General features: G+C 49.7%; 1 protein-coding gene across 1 annotated transcript in view; it reads left to right on the forward strand.

The window, feature by feature from the left end:
• The window catches only part of CPEB1 (cytoplasmic polyadenylation element binding protein 1), a 75,332-nt gene that overhangs the window by 49,579 nt on the left and 6,058 nt on the right, over positions 1 to 19,695 (forward strand). Inside the window, exons 2-7 of the mRNA XM_080807959.1 lie at positions 723 to 911; positions 12,516 to 12,742; positions 14,488 to 14,740; positions 16,625 to 16,738; positions 17,059 to 17,163; positions 18,062 to 18,198. Coding sequence (XP_080664085.1) covers positions 758 to 911; positions 12,516 to 12,742; positions 14,488 to 14,740; positions 16,625 to 16,738; positions 17,059 to 17,163; positions 18,062 to 18,198 — 990 coding nt within the window. The 5' untranslated portion in view covers positions 723 to 757. The remainder of the gene's footprint in view (positions 1 to 722; positions 912 to 12,515; positions 12,743 to 14,487; positions 14,741 to 16,624; positions 16,739 to 17,058; positions 17,164 to 18,061; positions 18,199 to 19,695) is intronic.

Below are 19,695 nucleotides of genomic sequence, written 5' to 3' on the forward strand. Positions count from 1 at the left end.
CGCTGCTCAGGGGCCACTTGGAGCACATAGATTTTTGCTAGCAGGATTGTGAAGCTTTGCATTGGGCTGCAAAACCAGGGCTTGAGCAAGCAGCTGGAGAGAGTCCAGGACTAGAGTGTTTTTGGGTTTGGGGGTGGAGAGCAGAGGGAGGGGAAGGGAGGGGCAGGAGGGCAGAGCTACACAGGCAGGCAGTCGGCTGCTTTGGCTTTGCTGTCAGCGGAGAGGACTTCAGTCGTGCCTGAGGGCCGCTTGGCCACCATTGCTGGAGACCGGAGGGCGCTGCCTCGGAACCCGGACTTACCGGCACCGCACCCGGACTGTTCCAAGTAGCTGTTGTGCTATCTTTTCCCGGGGAGGCAAGTCTCCTCCCTGTCGTCCCCTCCTGCTCCTCCCCCATTCTGTGAGGGATGATGCCGCTCTCTATTGCACGGCTCAGCCGGCTGATGTCACTGGCAGCGGGAAGCATCAGCAGCCTGATCACATGCTGGCCCCGTCTGTAATGCAGACGGGATAGGGGTGTGTATGTGGGGAGGGGGCCGTATGGCAACTGCTCTTGCTCTAACGCCCCCAAAAGTGCAGAGGCAGCGGCCACAGCGTCCAGCCAGCCTGGATGTCTGCTCCTCGGGCTTGGGAAAACTACTATTAATAAGACTTATTGTTGATAATACTGGGGAAAACAGCCCTTAACTCTGGGGTTTCTGCTGTCCTCCTGTCCAAAGCAGACTTCCAGGACTCTGAAGAAACAGTTGCAAGCAGGATGCTTTTCCCCACCTCTGCGCAAGATTCTTCCCGGGGCCTCCCAGATGCAAATGACTTGTGCCTTGGCCTGCAGTCCCTCAGTCTCACAGGCTGGGACCGACCCTGGAGCACCCAGGATTCCGATTCCTCAGCCCAGAGCAGCACACACTCGGGTGAGTGCCAGAAAATGAGTTGGCTGGGGGAGGGGGACGCATGGGGTGGCGAGCGAAGATGTCCACAGCAACAGTTGTTCTCTTCCCCTTTGCATCGCCCCCCCCCCCCACAACATGGAGCTGTTTTGCAAGAGATGGAAATGCTGGCTGTGAGTGTGGCAGGACAGATGGTGGCTCGTAAAGGCAGGCATGGCTTTTCCACTTACCCTGATAAATTCCCTGGAGTTGTTAGTCTGCACCTGGGGTGGCCCTGAGAAGGGTCCCCAAGGTGACAGTCTTATGCAGAAAAGATCCAGCTAACCCCCTAGTGCCCAGGCCTGTCTTGGAGATGATGAAGCAAAACACTTTTAGGTGGGGGAGGGGGACCTCAGGGGCTCATCAGTGGAGGTCCAAATTCTGTTTCTCAGTGGCTTTGAAAGCTAGGGGCCTGTATATAAGGATGGGTGGTCCCAGAATCATAGCAGGGGAATAATTTTAACCTCAGGTGAGGCTGGGTGGCACTAGGATATTGAAATTGGCTTAACATATGGGTAAGAGCATTGACCCTGGCTAGGGGTAGGCAGGGTCAGTGGGGTGGAGGCTTTGTTTTTCTTTGTGTGAAGGGTAACCAGATGGACAGAGAAGAGCCACTCCCCTTTAGGACCCCTGGTTGCCTTGGGAGGATTTGATGCGGACAAATTGAAGGGGCTTCTTGGCAACCCCTTGAGCTGCTTCTGGTGAGACCTTCCCAGTGCCCGTTTATTTCCTTCTTGTGGTACACGGTGGGGAGGGTTGGCCAGACCCAAGGCTTGGAGTATTTAGGAAGAATGGGAACTTAGGAAATATGATAGGTAACTTAAGATCCACGTATTTTGCTTTATGTGAATTGTGTCTTATTAAAAAGTGTCGGCAGCAGATACTTTGGGGAGATGGAAAGGTAGTGGGGGTGGGGCGGCCATTTGCTGTTGATGCCGACGACTGTGGGATTCACTGAGCCTGCCATCCTTTCCTTGCCTCCCCCGCTCCAGAAACTGGCAGTCAAGGCAGCAAGGTACTGTCTTGTTGATTTCTCTGGCCTCCACCCTATTTGGCGCAGGTCTTTTTTTAGAATGCTTTGCAGAGCCTGGGACTGTTGTGTTTGTTGGCATTTTAATGGCCAGTTGTTTCAGCAAAATCCCGTTTGACTGGGGTTAGGGGATTGGATTTTTTTTTTTTTTTTTTTTAAATTTGATTGAGGGTAGGGAAGAACTTTGCCATAAGTAACTACCTCTGGATTAAGGTAGAATTTCTTGAAGTACTGGCCTTCAGCTGACTCATGTTTTTCCAGAAAGGTTGGTAGGTGCCCTGTTCACCCACGCAAGCAAGTATGGTATCCTGTGCCTGGGGATCTTGGCTAAGAGGCCATGGTCACTTCTTTTATGTGGTACTCTGAGGTCGACCCGGATGGCCTATGAATCTGACCTTGTCCTCACTCCCACGATATCTCAGGAAAAGACGGAAGAGCTCACAGAGGAGGTGGGCACCTGTCTATGTGATCCACGTTTGGCTAAGGCGCTGTCTTTCACTGATACCAGGTTGGGGCGTGGCCTTTCTTTGGCTCTGGTCTGTCTTAGCTACAAGGGTCCTCTGGAAAGGTATTACAGCACATAGAAGTGCAGGAGGACCCAATTTGGGTCTTGGAGAACATGGCTTGAAAGTTACTATGAAATTGGGCTATAAAAAAATAGCTTGGACCCAGCCAAAATTTCTCTGGCTTCCATACTACCTGAATGTCTTGTCTTACAGCTGTTTGTCTCCGAAGTGGGGATGGATTTATTTCTCCGCCTTTCATCTCAGGCGTTAGTGACAAACACTGCATGATTCTTTGGATCAAGGAGGGACTGCAGTCTGTGGCCCTGGCATTCACAGGGACCAGAGGGCTGCCGTGGTGGTATGATCTGGCTATGGGCAGGGTTGGTGTGGCTCTGTCTTCCTTTCTGAGGGTTAAGGACACACTCATCCCTAATATCCATGATGTCCTTGAATTTTGAAACTTTGGGGATAGCCATCCCTCTTCTTTCTCTGAGCTCGGGCCCTTCATGGAGAGCTCACATGAGGGTACTGCCTCCTGGAGTAGGATGTAGCCCTCCCACCAGCCAGCTGCAGTGCCAGATCGGGCACCCTTGCCAGCAATGCGGGAACACGCAGCCCACATTCCAGTGCCTACACTGCCTTCCCATCTGAAGACCAACTAGCTCACTTTCTTCAGGGGGGAGGAGGTATTTCAACAGCTCTGGACAGTCTGGGAGTCACCCTTGCAGACAGCATGGCACTGGGCTGTCCGTGTGGTGCACAAGGTCCAGGCTGAGTCCTTGGGCTCTGCTTGGTGATCTGTTGCCCCAGGCACCCATGGCTTTACCTTTGACCATCTTCTGCCGCTGTTAAGTATTTAGCAGTTTTGGGTGCATGGGTAGAGCTAGCAGGGCTCTTGACTGAATATCTTGGCTCAAATTATTCAATAAGCATTGAGTCCTGGCTGTCTGCCATGTACTAGGTTATTCGTCAGTGAATAAAACCCCCATGACTGTCCAGGGAAAACCGGTGAGAAGGTGTACTAAATGCCACATGGTAGTGGCTTCATATCGCTTTCATCAAGCACGATGGGCACTCTCGTTTTCTCCCCTAGGAAATACAGATGTGTACAGAGAGATAGCTAGGTTTCTTTTTTTTTGCATAGGGACAACCGTTCATTGGGTTCTCAGCATGAGGCTAATACATGAAGACCTTTCTCAGGGGACTAGGGTCCTTCTGTTACATGGGTTCCATTGGCCTCAGAGGCCTGCTTGGTTCCACTGGAGGTGGAATCTGGTTTTGAGATTTGTGCCAGTATTGGTTTGGATATGGCACTTTGTGGGGTCCCTCTCTCTAGACTGTGCCTACCCTGAGGCCTCACCTGTTGCTGGGAAGGAAGCCCTTTTAATGTTAGAAGTGGGTGTTTCCCTTAGACCCCAGGGCATGTGTCCGGCTCTTCCTTTGTCTTCCTGGCAGTGTCTTAAGTCCTGTAATGGAGGAACAGGGCTCTGAAAGCTGCCCCCAGGAGCTCAGGATGGGGGATGGAATGCCTAAAAACCACTAGTTACCGACTGCTTCCCACGCACAGTCTATCGCGTAACTTTAATGCCTCCACAGTCCTGCGAAGTGGGTACAGGCATTACTTTTGTTGTAAAGATGAGGAGGTAGGCTCGCAGAGGTTGTGAAGTGCCGGAAATCACACAGCTGCCGGAATTCTACCCCGGTCTCTTCGGTTCTAAAACTCTTGTGCTTTCTGTTACACCTGCCTTCCTGTAAGCAGAACTCGAACATGTGGGATGAGAACACTTGTGTTGGAGTATCTCTGAATCAGCCCTGGGACTGTCCGGCCAGAGGGGCTGTGTTCCTTTGCTGAGGCCCCTCAAGGCCAGGGCGTGCAGCGGACAGTTCTGACTGCCCTCCACCTGGGTCTCTGCCCATCAGCCACACCAGCTGATGGGTCCGTCTTCCTGATCCCACCTGGGGAACCTTGCATGCATAGTATTACTCAGCAGGAAGGGGGATGGCCGAGAATCTACTTTGGGTGGGGGGAGCTGGAAGCCAGGGAGTCCTTGTGTGCCTTGTACCGAAGCCCAGCAGGTAGACCAGATGTTCAGTCTGAGGATGCCGGAGGCATCTCTAAAGGCCCCTGTCCTTTAGAAGTCCCTCAGGGATTGTTAACCTGTCAGCCTTCTCTGGTTTCTACCCTGACTGCTAACTGGTCGGGTTATGAATGGTATGTTCCTCGTACTGTTACTTGCAGGCTCCCTGTTGGGTGTGCAGGCTGGGTCAGCGTGGGATGAGACGGGCACTGTTGGCATTTTGTGTCTGCTGCTGCTGTCCTTCCAAGCAGCTTTTCTGAGGTGACATTCAGCCTTTCTGAGGTGACAGAGTTGGGCTTCTCGTCCATAGAACATGGTCCTCCTGGGCCTGACCAAGTTCTACAAATCTAATTCACTTATCCACTTTGTCACTGTTCTGTCCCCAGCATGCAGCACAGTGCCTGGCTCATGGCTTTTTATAAGGGTCTTTTGAATGAATAATGAATGCCAAGCCACTGTGCTTGTTGTTAATCCTGGGTACTTTTGAACTGTAGATTGGTCAAGGTCTCTTCCATTCTTTTGCCTCCTACTTGTTTTGATCAGCTGGATGGATAGATTTCTTCAAAGATCAGTATCTCTGAACCTCCATAGCTTCTAAAGCATGAAGACACATATTTACAGAAGATTTTGTCGTTCACTAGGACGTGAACTCTGTCATGGAGTCAGGCAGTCTACTGAGGGGAGAGCTTTCAGTGCAGAGAAGAGGGAGGGCCTAGGAAGCAGTAAACAGTGCAGTGCCTCCTGGATACAAAAGAAGTTGTGTGGGAGAGCATGTGTGCCGACCTCCACCTCCACAGTCAGTGGAGGGAGTTGACACTCAGAAGACTGTCACCTGAGTTGAGGTGTGGTGTAGAGTTGAGGTTTGGTGTAGAGTTTAGCGTTGGGAGTTACAGGCAAAGAATAGTCTGTTGTTATGCCTGGAATGACTACTGCCCTCCGCTTCCTTACTCTGTGCCTTCAGATGGATTTTGAGCAAGCAGCCTAGAGCCAAGGGTTAGGATAGGAAAGGAGGTATTCCAGGTATGTGGCCCTGAATCTCAGGCTAGAAATAATGGCCCCTGCTCTGGGTTTTTTTTTCCATGACTACTCCCAGTAGATAGCAGGCATCTGACTATGATGTTTTGGGCCTGGTCTCTCCCCAAGCTGAGCTCAAACTCAGACACTGTCTTACGATACCCATATCCAGTGCCAAGCTCTTGCTGCCATTATTGTTGCCACCACCAGACTCGGGGTGACTTTGTACTCTTGGGGACGGCTTCAGAAAATTCGAACAGTGACTCAGCTGTAAAACCCACAGGAACTGGCATAGAAGGGTGAAAGTGGAGAAAGTTAACAATCAGTCTAAAAATATTACTGCTGATTTGGTCTCCTGTACCCTCGGAGGTAGCTTTAATGAGCTGGAACCCTCTGCCAGGTCCTCTCCTCCCCGTGACTTCCCTGAGAGCTGTCTGTCGCTGATGCCAATTCTTGCCAGCATGTGAGTGGGGATGAGTGCCTCTGCTCCAGAAAGAGAACACTGCTTTTCTTAGTCACTTTTGGAAGACACAAGTTATATACCCTTGGCCACCAGAAGCTCAGACTTCTCCAGTCCCCGAGTTGTGGAGTTGAGGCTCCTGTTGAAGGGTGACTATGGAATTCTCTCCCACACTTTCCACCCCCCAAGCCATCTGGGTTAATACTCGACATCTGGCCTTGGTGAAGCTCTGTGCCCTGTGATGGGAAGTGGACTTCGAGATAAGTTACTGGCCTGCAACATGAGTGACCTGTCACTTCCACTGGTTTTAAGTTATGTAGCTTAAAGAGTGTGTCTTTCCAAAAAATGTGCTTCCTATTTCAAGTGAGAAAGAGGGGAACCTGTCAATTGCCAGCTATTTGGCTCCTTCCCTCCTGATTCTCAGCTGGTAAAAATCAATGCTGGCCACCCAGCAGCCTTACACCAAGGGAAGTATGGTCTCATGGCCTGAGCTGGGAGCAAGTCAGGTTCCATCTCTTGAAATGAGGTGCCATCTTCCCCAGAAGCTTTTCCTTTGATCTGTAGTTATTGACAGAACTACCTGGCCAGGCTCTGTGCGAGCTGACTATAGGACAGGTCACTCCAGGGCATCTGACCACAGGTGACAGTTTCCAGAAACCTGGCTCCTTCTGTGGGTTGAAGGAAATATCAGAACATCTGGAAGATCCTGTGCCTGTTCATACAAGATTTTCTTGTCTTCCCTGTATCTTCTAGTCAAACTCCATATCCTTGGCCCCTTCCACTGTAATATTTGCAAGAAACTGCATGGAGGGACTGATGTGACCCATCTGTGTTAATCCTGGGGCCTTCTGATCTTAGGTCTGCTGGATGGCCTTGTCATTTTCCGAGCTATCAGTTTAAGCCCCTCGCCCCTGTTCTTGTGTGTGGTTGGGACCGTGTTCAGTGAAGCACTCTGTCCTGTTCTTCCAGACTGGCATATGGAAGTGTCTACCAGTGGCTGTGAGGATCCCAACAGAGGGCAGGGAGGTGCCTCTGCTGTCCTGCCTTCCTCGAGTAGAGTAACTGTCTTCTACCCGTACCTGTATATGTTTAGTTCTCTTTGAAGAAAGTCTTTGAAACCCCTGGAAGGAGTACTGTCACAGATTGGCTGTGGCAAGTAAATACTTCTGTCAGCCTCTGTTTTGGTGATGGGCTGGGGTGAACGAAAATTTTTTTCCCTACTTCTGTGTTGCCTCCGTGTCAATATTGTGTCCTTAAGTTGAATAACTTTGCTGGAAGGGGTGTAGCCTCGGTGAGCATACCAGCTCTAAGGGAGGCGAGGTCTCCAGCCTTCCGGGACTCTTCAGCAGATGCGGGTCACCTGCTCTCTGCCAGGTGCGAGCTAATTACTGTTGGAGGGGTCGGCATGCTTGGTTGAGAAGGCAGAACTTTGTCCACATGTGTGCCTGCAAATATTCATACACATGTTTCTGAGGTTTTAAAAAGCTTGTTTAAAAGAAGATTATTTCTCCTTATAGGCTAAGGCTTGAAAGGTACTTAATTATCACCCTCCCCCCCACCGCCCCCGCTGGGGAATCTAGGCCCTATTTCTTGTGCTTGATTGTCCTTTTTGGGCTAGATCCAGTTACCTTGCAAGAGGCAGAGAAAGTCCAGTGGGAATTGACTAGTTTTCCTTCATGTCATTAAAAAAAAAACTTCGGGAATAATTTCAGATTTACTAAAGTCTTAAAGTTACACAAGGAATACTTGTATTTCTTTTATCCGGATTCTCCTTTTGTTGGCATTTACCTTTATCACTTACCTGTTCTCTTTCTCTGTCTCTCTATAAGTTCTTCCTGACCCATTAAGAACAGAGATGTTCTTACATAACAGAGACGTTCTCAATTCCAGTCAATGCAAAGTTGCTACAACACTTTCATTACACTGGTGTTCGTGGTCCGGTTTTGTCATGTGACCCGGTAGTGTCCTTCGTGGCACTTCTCCTTGTCTCTTAACCGATGTCTGCTTCAAGCAGTAGGCCCTAGCTCCCTTTGTTTTTGCCCAGCATGAGCTTACAAAGTCTTCCAGCTGTCCTGAATATTTTTCACGACATTCAGCTTGCTCTAGTCAACATTTTTCCCGAAACTGTTACCAAAGTCTGTACCAGTCTTGTGTATTCTTTGCTCCTGGTTATTGTCACCTCCCTCCCGCCTCCCTACGCCCCACTGCACAGCCCACCAATGTTTTCAGAGATCAGATTCTTTGGGAAATGTCCTATATAGCCACCATGCTTTTGTTAGTTTAGGTATTAGTTGCCATTATGCTGTAAGAGCTGTGTTTAACCTACAGTCTTTAAGTCAAGGGCAATGATGACATGAAAGGCTTTTGGGGTGTGGTGAGGGGAACTGATGAGAAGCTTGATGTAGCAAGCCTCAGGTTTTTCTAGATGAGTGCTTCTCAAACTTTAATGTGCACGCAATCCTCCTGGGGAGCTTGTTCAAAATGTAGGTTCTGAATTAGTAGGTCTGGAGTGGGGCCCACGATGCATTTTTAATGAGTTCCTACAGTGGCAAGGCCCTAGAGAAGTTTCAAGGCCTGGATGATTTAGATCCCAAGGCACTGACCTTTGGTAGGTGCGAGAGCTTTGTCAGTAGTTGATGGTCTTAAAGGAATTTGAATAAAAGTTGTCGAGAACATGGAGACAAAAAAATGTAAAGTCCTGGGTATTAAAAAAAAAAAAAAAGGTAGCTAGTGAATGGTGCATTACAGAAGATAGAGCTCAGAATCAGAAGGAGTTGGGACCCATCCTGTCACTCACTAGCTGTCACTTCGCCCAACACTTGACCTTTGAGCCTTGGGTTCTCTTTTGTTCAGATGGGGTACTAGTACTCACTGCTTCACATTAGTGAAGATTACTTTCCTAAAGTGCTTCTGACAGAGCATCTGGCACATGCTCTGTGTGCAGGAAGTGGAAGTTGCTGTTAGTGGATGGTAGGAGCTTGGTTGAACCTGGTCCAAATTGTAGAACAGATGATTGACCGTGAACCATGGACACTTAAGGAAGTGAGTTCATTAGTGGCCAACGTGGGTTGTCATGCCATTTTCTTTTTAGACAGGCTTATTATCACCTTGAGAGGAGTGCCGTAGACATAATTCTTAGCTTTGACACAGGAATTTGACAGAGTCTCAAGATATCTTTGCAGGCACGGTAAAAAAAAAAAAAAAAAAAAAAAGTGTGTTAGTTGAGGTGGGTGGATTTGTGGCTGGAGAACAGAAATACCAACATGGTAGTGAACAGAAGCTGATGTGAATGAGAAGAGTGGTCGCAGGGGCACTCGTTTTGCTTTTTGACTCTTCCAAATAACATGTTTTTAAGAAACCTTGAGTGAAGACAGTTACTGTAGCCCATATTCGTCGTCCTTGACGTCCCCAGACACAAACCCTTTGGGCCAGCCACCTTCTCTTGAGCTTTTTTCTGCTGCTTTATGCTCTGTTTCCCTTGACAACTCCTGGGGCTCCCTACAGTGCTGTACCTTTTTCTAGGATTGACACACAGTCCTGTCTTGTCTTTCCCTGGGGAATGCTCCCTCTGACTTGTGCATTTGCTGGGGGCTTTTCCTCCCCAGTGCTGCTTTGTCAAGTGAGAGAGAGCGTTCTTCCAGGCCTCGTCTACCACTTACTTCAGCCATTCCTTTGGTTGTTCCTTCCAGTTTCCCCGTTCTTTCCTTCTTTGAGGGTTTCAGCGTTCGTTTGCTTGTCTGTTTTAACCCCAGGCCCAGTTACCACCGTGGGTCCCTTTAATATCCTTTTGGATGAGCTGTCCAGCTTCTCAGGCTCCACACATTCCATGTCAGCCCACGGCTGGTCACTGTCCTTCGTCTTGCCATCCTCAAAGCTCAGTGTTCACCATCCCAGCCCCTCCTGCTTCTTCTGTCTGCCCCTTCCTCCGTCTTGCAGCTGTCAGCACACTGAAATGGCTGGCCTGCGCCCGCATCCACTGTGCTGACCTGCTTCTGTCCTTCACCTGCACCGTGTGACCTGTCCTTCGCCTCCCCTGCAGCTCTTGTCCCAGTTCCTCCTTCACAGCCCTGTATGGGTCCTGTGTGGAGAGAGTGGCCCGTCCAGCGTAGACAGTCTCTCAGCTGGGCGCCGCGTGCTGGGGCCGTCCTGTCAGCCGCCTCTGCTGCTCCCCTCGTACCGTCACCATGAAGTCTGTGCGCCCGAACTTGGTTTTCGAAGCTGTGTATGATGTGGTTGCTCCCTTGTTACTCAGTGTCTACGCTTACTTCTGTAACATGTGGGGGGATATGTGGCCTCCAGGGCGCTGGGACCAGGTTCAGGCCGGTGGGGACGAGCTGCTGTTCTCACGGACCTTTTATGCCAGGCTTTGCAGCACCAGGAAGGAGCTCCAGTTAAGTCAGCAACCCACTGCCTTCTCAGGGCATGAGCTCGGGGGCTTAGATTTTGCGCTGTGGGGACGCAGGGCCTTGTCAGGAGTGTTTGAGAAGTTTGACAAGGGTTATTTCTGGTGGATGTCAGAATTCAGCATTGAGAGACACTTACGTTAAACAGCTATGGGCTGTGCTTAGGAATGGCTTTCAAAGGCCTTAGTTAAAAGAATGTTTTCTTAAAAAATAAAGTGATAAACTAACAGACTCCTTGCTGTAGCTGGTGCAGTCGTCCCCCCCCCCCCCCCCCCGCACACAAACGTGTCCGATCAGCTAGAATGAGGTTGGCCGAGCGCATTCTGTGGTGGCTGCCACGTAGAGGGACTGAAACGCTCTTCCATGTGGTAGGAATGGAGAGTGGCACCTCTGCTTGGGACTGGGGTGGCCGTTTTCTGGTGAATCCAGGATATATTTACCAGCATAACACACACACACACACACACATCCACAGTATCCCCTGTGCTTGGAAAGTTGAAGATCCACCCACCTTATCTTCATCTTCGGGCCGCAGGAGAGTGGGCTGGTCTCCTCTGGCACACGCGTTCTGTCGTGAATGGTGTGTGTGTGTGCGGCCCTGAAAGTATGCTTTCACTTGGCCTGTGTCTCAGGAGAGGCTTCTGCCTGTTGCCTGGGATGCAGCACAGCCCGCAGCTGGCATTCAACTCTGGCCACCTGTGTGTCACTCAGTGACCTGGGGTGGGGAGCCGGGCACAGCCACCACTTACTGAGCCTCTGCTCGAGCATGCGCGCACACGCGCACATACACACGTGCACTTGCACATACAGACACAGATGCACATAAACACACAGGGACTCTGCACACAGACACAGATGTGCATGCACACACATGTGCAGTGCACACACTGAAGCATCCACCCACCCAGACACACACACATAGACACACACACTGGTGCACACATGCTCACCCCCCCACACACACACACACGTGCACGCACACACTCGCGGACACAGACACACATGACTTTGGTTTCACCTCAGCCATTTTGAGGCGGACATTTTCCTCTGCCAAATGGAAACAGTATCAGATGAATGCTTCTTCCTCGGCTTCATACCACCATACTCCATGGCAAAGCCCTTTTATTCTTTATCCTCGTGGGTAAAAGACACGTTTTCCTTTGGATTCCTTATGTCTTCAAGGCCAAGGGTGGAAAGATGTTGTCCCCTTCTTCCACTTTACCTCCCTCACCTCTTCTTGCTTTGGTCCACTCTTTCTTGAGGTTTTGTATTTAAATATTTGTTGTGTGCTGGGCACTGTTCTGCTGAGCACTGTCCATCTGCTGTCTTAATTGTCGAACCCTCCTGACAAAGCTATGAAATAGTTGATATTCCACTCAAGATGTTATGAGAAAATGGGGCCTCCACGAGCTTCACCGAGCACACAGCCACTGGCAGTGTCGGACCTAGGGTTCCAGCCCTGGTTTGTCTTAAACCAGAGTGGGCTTACACTCACTGTCCTTCTGCTCCCATCCTCAGTGTCGGGGGTGAATAGGAGAGAGTCTGTACAGGCAAGAACTTTGCACGAAGGAGCTCTGCAGAAGAGACGGTGTGCTCCTGTTGAACCAGACTTGTGGGGTGTGACATGAAATTCTGTAACGTAGCTAGATACTGTTAGAAAGGTGGGAATTCTTCGAATAAACACGTTGGCAGGCAGTAAGGAAGGAGTGTGGTTTGGGCTTCCTAGCTGTGCTGAAGGTGTCTCCTATGGCAGCAAGACGTGTGTATCCAGTGTTAATAGCAGCTATGACCAGGGTTCCTGCCAGCACAGTTTCCCGAATACTGGCACTGACCCTTAAGTCTGGGTGGCGGGGAGCACGTCTGCTGCTGCTGCAGCGAGAACTCTGGTCTTCAGAAAGTCGTCCTGGAGCTGCCTCTGATGGGGCCATGGTCGGTGTTGGGATGTGGTTCTGCTCATTGCACTCTCCCCGTGGTTCTCTCGTGCTTCTGTGGTGGTCCCTTTGTGTATCTTAGGCGGCTGTGGGAAAAAAGGGAAGGACTGTTGTTTGGGAAGAAAACTAAGAGGTCATGAGATGTCTTTATTTTTTTTTCTTCCTAGTACTGAGCATGCTCCATAACCCACTTGGCAACGTCCTGGGGAAACCCCCCTTGAGCTTCCTGCCTCTGGACCCCCTTGGATCTGACTTGGTGGACAAGTTCCCAGCACCGTCAGTTAGAGGATCCCGCCTGGACACCCGGCCCATCTTGGACTCCCGTTCTAGCAGTCCCTCTGACTCAGACACCAGTGGCTTCAGTTCTGGATCAGATCATCTCTCAGATTTGATTGTACGTAGCTTGTCAGGGAGTGAGGTGGGCAGGGCGAGTGAGCCTGCCGTGGGAAGCGTGTCCACCAGAGTGCTGGCGGGAGGCGGCATGACGGAATCCGAGGAGGCCACGGGGAACGTGCTGAGAACCTTGCTCCTCCATGGAGGAGACGATGCCGTGTATGCTCACTGAGCGGTACATTTCAGGACCCAAGCAGTGGACTCTCCTCTTACAAGTTACTTCAAGCACTTTGAGAAATAGTTAATTTCAAAAGTTAATATGGGAGTCCTGCACTCTTCTCTTTCTTGACCTGCTCGGTGGTTTTCTTTAGCCTTGAAACAGTACCGTTTACATACCTTGACATGTATTCTCTCAAAATTTCTAAGTGAAGATTTTACAAATCATACATTAGTAATGATCAGAGCCAGGATTTTAATCCAGATCAGACTGACTGGAGCTCCTCTGTTCTCACTGACCCGTGTCACCTCTCCGTGTGAGGCCATGATGAATCTGTGAATTGTTGCCTCAGAGTTAATTCGTGACCACACGCCCCTTGTCTACAGCCACGTGTGACGGGAGCGGCACCTGCGCTGAGAAGAATTGGCGGGTGGATTAGAATAGACAAGGGATGGGGGTGGGGGAAGTACATACATGGGAATGGCAGGGAGAAATCATCCTCAAATCAAATACAATTTCAGGTGCCTTCTGCACCTGACTTTCTCTGCTGCCACTCCCCCTCACCAGCTCACAGCTGAGTGCGTACGATGGCTGCTCTTCCTACCCTCTTCTCTGTATCCAGGACTGGTAGCGTTGGACGTGGTTAGTTTCCCATCCATCCTGTGACCTTTTAGCACCTGCCTGGTCTCCTGTCAGCCTGTCCTAGAATATGAAAGCTGGCATTGGTGTTCCACTGCCTGTTGGTTTTATTCGTTTAGGCCATGTTTCCAGAACAGCGACCAGAAGCAAGTCCCTTTGATTGTCTGGACTGTAGTTGACTCCCCTGTAAAATGGGGTTAGATGCTTCTGGTTCTGCCTGTGCTGATTCAGATAGGGCTTAGTCTTGGAAATTTACCACATAACTAGCTTTGATATTTTGGGATTTTGTTGAAAGAATTTTCTCAGATACCCAACCCCAAGGGTTATTTGATGAAGGGCTGTGGGCAGACAGCTCATGGAAGAGGGAAATAGAGGCAGTATTTGAACTTCTAGGAAACATTCTGAGCAATTAGTTTGTGGTTTTTTTTGATAATGTATCATTTTTACCACTTAAGTTAGTAAAATATAGAGCCTTGACACAAGCTTATAGTGGAACCCGCAATCTCATACATTTCTGACAGAAAGCAGAACCTCCTAGAAAGCATTTTGTCATTTTACCTCTAGGAATTGGACCAAAAAAAAAAAAAAAGCCACACAAAGCAAAAAGAAGCTATACCTTAAAATTTGTATTTATAATCCTGAAAACTTGGAATGTGTCTAAATGTTAAACAGTAGGGGAATAGGTTAGTGAAATGTAGCTTGTTCCCTAAATAGATTATCATAAATTAATTAAAAATGATTGTGAAGACTGCCTGGGAATACGAAAAAAAGTGGAAAAAAGGATTTGTTTAAATTTTAGTGTAAGGACAACTAATAAAAAATGCATAGGAAGAAAATGCATAAGAGAAATTACCAGAGCTAAATGGTATAATTCCTATATAGATTATGATTATTACTTTCATAACAGAATTGTCCTTTAAAAACTTGCATCTTCCTTTTTCCTCCCCTAGTCAAGTCTTCGTATTTCCCCTCCCCTGCCCTTCCTGTCTCTGACGGGCGGTGGTCCCAGAGACCCTTTAAAGATGGGGGTTGCGTCCCGGATGGACCAAGAGCAAGCTGCTCTCGCTGCCGTCAGCCCGTCCCCAACCAGTGCATCCAAGAGATGGCCAGGGGCTTCTGTGTGGCCATCCTGGGACCTCCTGGAAGCTCCCAAAGACCCCTTCAGCATCGAGAGAGAGGCCAGGCTGCACCGGCAAGCTGCAGGTGAGTGTGGCCATGGCCATGCCTGGGGCCTCGTTCTGGGCACACCGAGTAAGTGACCTTAGTTCACAGACTGCTGAACTGTCTCTGGTCCGTTCCGTGGAGTAAGCGCTAGTGGGACAAACTCCGGCACTTCTCTGAGGCCGAGCAGAGAGGAAAGAGGCTGTGCCCATATGGGGTTGGACCCACCTCTCTGTTGTGCTCTCCCATGGAGACTGGCTGTGTACGGGTGTTGCTTTGGTTCTTTTACGGGTGGGTGTGTTCAGGAGAAACCCTGGAAGCGATGTCCAGGATTGTGTCTACCTCTCCCCTTTCTAATTCAGAGATGGGTCAGACACAACCCATGCTGGAGCTTTTTTCCCTGAGGCTTTCTGACTGGTCTCCTCAGGAATGTACTGTGGGGTAGGTGGTCCTTGGGTCAGCCTCTAAGGTAAGGGCTGTCCTGGTCTCTCAGGAATGTTTAGGTTTTATCATTACATTCTCTTAAACACGTATGGAATCTGTTCCTCATCTTATTACCAGTACTTGGAAGTTAAGGAGTCTTGGTAAGTTGTTTACCAAAGCTTTAGGGAGATCCCCTGACCGCTCTCCTAAGGTTCTGGAGTTGAAGACTGAGTGAATGAATGTTCAGTGTCTCCATCCATTTGTTTCTGTAGGCTTCAGTTTGTCCATCTTTCCCATCACAGAGCCGGACCTGATCTCATTCTCCCCTGCTGTTTCTGCCACCCTGTTCACTTAATGGTTTTGGCAACCCATGTTTGTACTAGTGCCATTGTTTGCCTATGAAATGACATTACCTTGCTTTTGGATGAGGCCATTATATTGATTTATGTTTTTGTTTGCAAAATATTGCTGATGGTACCCAAGTTCTTGGCGTAGCAACACATTGGGCCTGTGCCTTTTAAGGAATGAGCTTCCATGTCATTGTCCTGGATGGACGTGATGGTTGGCTTCATTGGCTGTCTGCCCTAGGGCTGAAGGACTAAAATGGGCAAGGACTAGCCATTCCCCCACTGATCTGGAAAGGAACAGACTGAGACGGGCTAAAGGCCAAGCTGGTCGCCAAGAACAGGGAGGCCTCTAGAAGTTTTCAGAACAGGCCAAACAGAAGATGGTTTCTACTCTGTACAGCAAGAAGGGTTCCTTAACGAGCTGTTTGAGTCAGAGAAATGTCACAGTGGGTTTAGACAGACTTGAATTTGGTATAAATAGGAAGCGGGGTGTTTGGGGGGAAAATCTATTATCTCACAGCATTGGCATCAAGGACGGCCCAGTGTCTGTTCAGGTGCCGTGAAGCTCGCTCTGGCAGTGATAGGACGTGGTTCTGAGGAGGGGAACAATGGAGACATTCTCATCTTGTTGGGCTGCTCCTGCCGGTTTTTACTGGCTGTGTCCTGACTTCTGTGACTGAGTTCAGAGTGAAGACTGGGAAACAGTAGTGTATGTTCTTCGTTTGAACATCTGGGGAGAAGGCCAGTTTGGATCAGTAAGCATATAGGACATTGTAAACAGAATTGCTTTGTTGATTTTAGAGTAATTAGAAATTAGTATTGTAAGCCATGACTAGATAAAACAGCTTTGTGGTTAGCTTATCAGTCACGTGTTTGAAAACCGCTTGGGTTGTGATCATTTTCACCCTCCACATCTACTTTGGTCTTCCTCTGTGTTCTAGTGGCAACTGAATTAGTGATTTAGAGTTGTCATACCAGGCTGACTGGTTTGATGAGTTGTAAGGTTTCTTGCCTTTCAGAATACTCATGGATGTCCTCCCAGGCAGCCAGGCTGGGACTGTGGCCTGTCTCGTTCTTCCTGGATAAGTTCATCCCAGAAAAGGGCAGTGACTTTGTTGATCCTCTGACCCATTTCTCTCTTTGTTGTCTACCAAAGCTGTGAATGAAGCCACCTGTACCTGGAGTGGCCAGCTTCCTCCCCGGAACTACAAGAACCCCATCTACTCTTGCAAGGTGTTCCTAGGAGGCGTTCCTTGGGATATTACGGAAGGTGAGCTGCCTCTGAGACCCGCTGCTTTGAGCACTGAAGGTGGGCCTTGTCTCAAGAACATTAAACTTGGACTTGAGGCCAGGGCTGAAGTGGGGCCCGAGCTCAGGGTATCAGGAGTAACTGAGGGCAGGGGTGCATTTTGTAGACCATGTATTGCTTCTGTGTCTGGTGCTTTCACTTGTCACTGGAGACCCAGGGTCAATTCTGAGTTGTTTGTAAGGGAGACAAGTCTGGGAGAAGAGCATTGGTGGTCCTGTGCTGCACCGTCCCGGGGTGGGGATGTTTATCAGTTTCTGCCATTCTTTTCCATCTTCTTGCAGCTGGATTGGTTAACACCTTCCGTGTTTTTGGCTCTCTGAGTGTGGAGTGGCCTGGTAAGGATGGCAAGCACCCCCGGTGTCCTCCCAAAGGTAATATGCCTAAAGGTAATACAGACATGGTAGGAGCTTTTTTTTTCCCCTCCCTAGTACGCAATTGCACTGAGGGATGCTGGGCTGGCCCAGCTGCATGCTGGTAACATGGTTTGGGCACTCCAGGGCACAGAACTTTCAGCTGTTGGCACTCCTCTCCAACCCAGCACACGCCCTCTGCTTCCTTGAGCTCACGTCCCATCTGTCCACACTTACTTACACTGCAGTCGGGGCTGCCTGTGAGTCTTGCTGTGGGCAACTTCCTTGTGCACTTCCCTCCAAACCTGAACCCCAGCAGCTACTTTCCTCTCTAACTGAGGCATTCGAAAAGCTTTCTTTTGCCTGCCTTTCTTGCCCAGTTACATTGTTGCCTGACCTAATTCTGAGATCCCTTTGGAGTTGGCAGGAATGAGGACCAAGCATCTGATTCCTTACTGGTCTGAAACGAGATCCCCTCCCTGTAGAAAGGTGCTATTTTCACTCTGCCCCTTCTCCACCGAAAGTGTTCTGATGAACCGAACCAGTGCTCTAACTAGGCTTTTAAAGCAATACGTCCTTGCCCCGGCAGACTGGCCACAGACCTGTCATCCTCCCTGCCCCAGGCCAGCCTGGCTCTGCTAAATGGAACGTGTTGTGTGTTCTGGGATGAAGAGCCATATGATTATGATGAGATCCTGTGTCCCACCTTGTCCTTTCCCTCCCTTGGGTGGGAGACAGTGTGCTTCTCTCTCCCTTGGCCCAGCCACCTGACCTGGCAAGTGCTTCTATACAGAAAGACATTCCGGGAGTAGGACAGACATGTATCTTACACACGAGGCCATTTCTCTTGGAAGAAACCCCCTACTACAAAACCACGGCTGAGGAGTAACCACCCCAGGGATGTTAATGCTCTTCCTCCTTTTATTGGAAATAGGGTATGTGTATCTGGTCTTCGAACTAGAGAAGTCTGTCCGGGCCTTGCTTCAGGCTTGCTCTCATGACCCGCTGAGCCCAGACGGTCTGAGCGAATATTATTTTAAGATGTCCAGCCGAAGGATGCGCTGCAAGGAGGTGAGTTAGCACGATGTCATCTCTGGGCCGGGGTGCTTGGTGTGTGAGGCAGTGGATTTCATGGGGTAGGCGACTATGCAGACTGTGGGAGAGCATTCCTCCCGTGTAACAGTAAGGACAACAAAATACTCTGTTACAGTAGAAAAGCAACCAACCTCCGGGCCTTACTGGCATGTGTGTGCTACTCCCTGTGGAGATCAGACCATGTCCCAGCCCTTTTTCCAGCCGACATCTCTATCCTAAACATCTGGTCTTAGAAATGAAATAGAAAACAGCAGCTTTCTGTACTTGGAATTAACTGCTAATCTATAGCTGTTTCTCCCTAGTCCTGCCCTCAGGCTGTGCCTCCTGACCTCCCAGTCCATGGTGGGTGAAATACTCCTTAGCCCACACCATCCACGGAGAACCTCTTGGCCAATGGTCAAAAGAAGTTTTGTGCTCAGATCAGTGTTGTCGTTTTAAAAAATCTGGTTCCAGAGAACATCACTTCTGCGATACGGGACTAGATATTTAATATATCTGAACCTTCATTTCCTCATCTATAAAATGGGACATGAAATGGCTATTGTAGTAAAAAAAAGGAGCAGTTGCCAGGGTTGCTGGAGGAGGAGGGAGGAGGCATAGGTGGAGCACTGGGGGTTTGTAGCTCCCTGGGACCACTCCAGCTGACACCCCAGTGGGGGGATCCTGTCATCACACATTTGTCAGAACTCCCAGAATGTGCAGCAGGCACCGAGATTAAGCCCTAAGGTAAAGCATGGACTTCGGGGTTGATGCTGTATTGGCGCAGGTTCCCTGATCGTGGGGCAGGCTGTTGCGAGCGGGGGAGCCGTGCGCGCATCGGAGCAGGGACAATGTGGGAGCTCTGCTCCCAGCTCGTTTTCTCTGTGGACTGGAAACTGCTCTAGGAAGTAAAGTCAGTTAAAATCTGTAGGGTGAAGGGGGGAAAACACTATTGAGCTGGTCACATTGGATTTAAAATAAAATAATCCAAGTAACAAGCCTGGCTCTTTATAGCTGTTTCCTCATGTTAATTCACACTCTTAGTGGCACAGTAAGCTGGTCTTTGGGGCTGCCGTTTCTTGCTGTGTGGGGCTCGTGCAGCTCCCCGACCTTGTTACACTCCAGGACTTGGTTAACCTGCTCCATCATCCCTGTCCCCTGCTTTCATGGTGAGGGGCTGCCATGGCCGTCCTACAGGCCCCTGGCCCGGCTCAGTGCCCCTGCTGGCTCCTATCTCCTGTCCCCACCTCTTCACCTTACAGTCGGTCTATGATGTGCTGACTCAAGGCTGTCCTGGTTCTTCTTCTTCTCAGACTCTCCTCTCCTGTGTCCCCTCCCTGCCACCAGGGCAGTCAGTACTGGACTCTTCTCTTTCCCTGTCACTTCAGTCACTCACTCCTGTGGCTCTGCTCCACTCCCTTCTCCAGCCTCATGTCCTCCTTGAGCCCCCACCTTCCTGCAGGGCCTTTCTTGGGGATGTCCTGTAATCCTAGA

The sequence above is a fragment of the Martes martes genome, assembly GCF_963455335.1.
Source record: "Martes martes genome assembly, chromosome: 7".
In the NCBI taxonomy this organism is placed as follows: Eukaryota; Metazoa; Chordata; class Mammalia; order Carnivora; family Mustelidae; genus Martes; species Martes martes.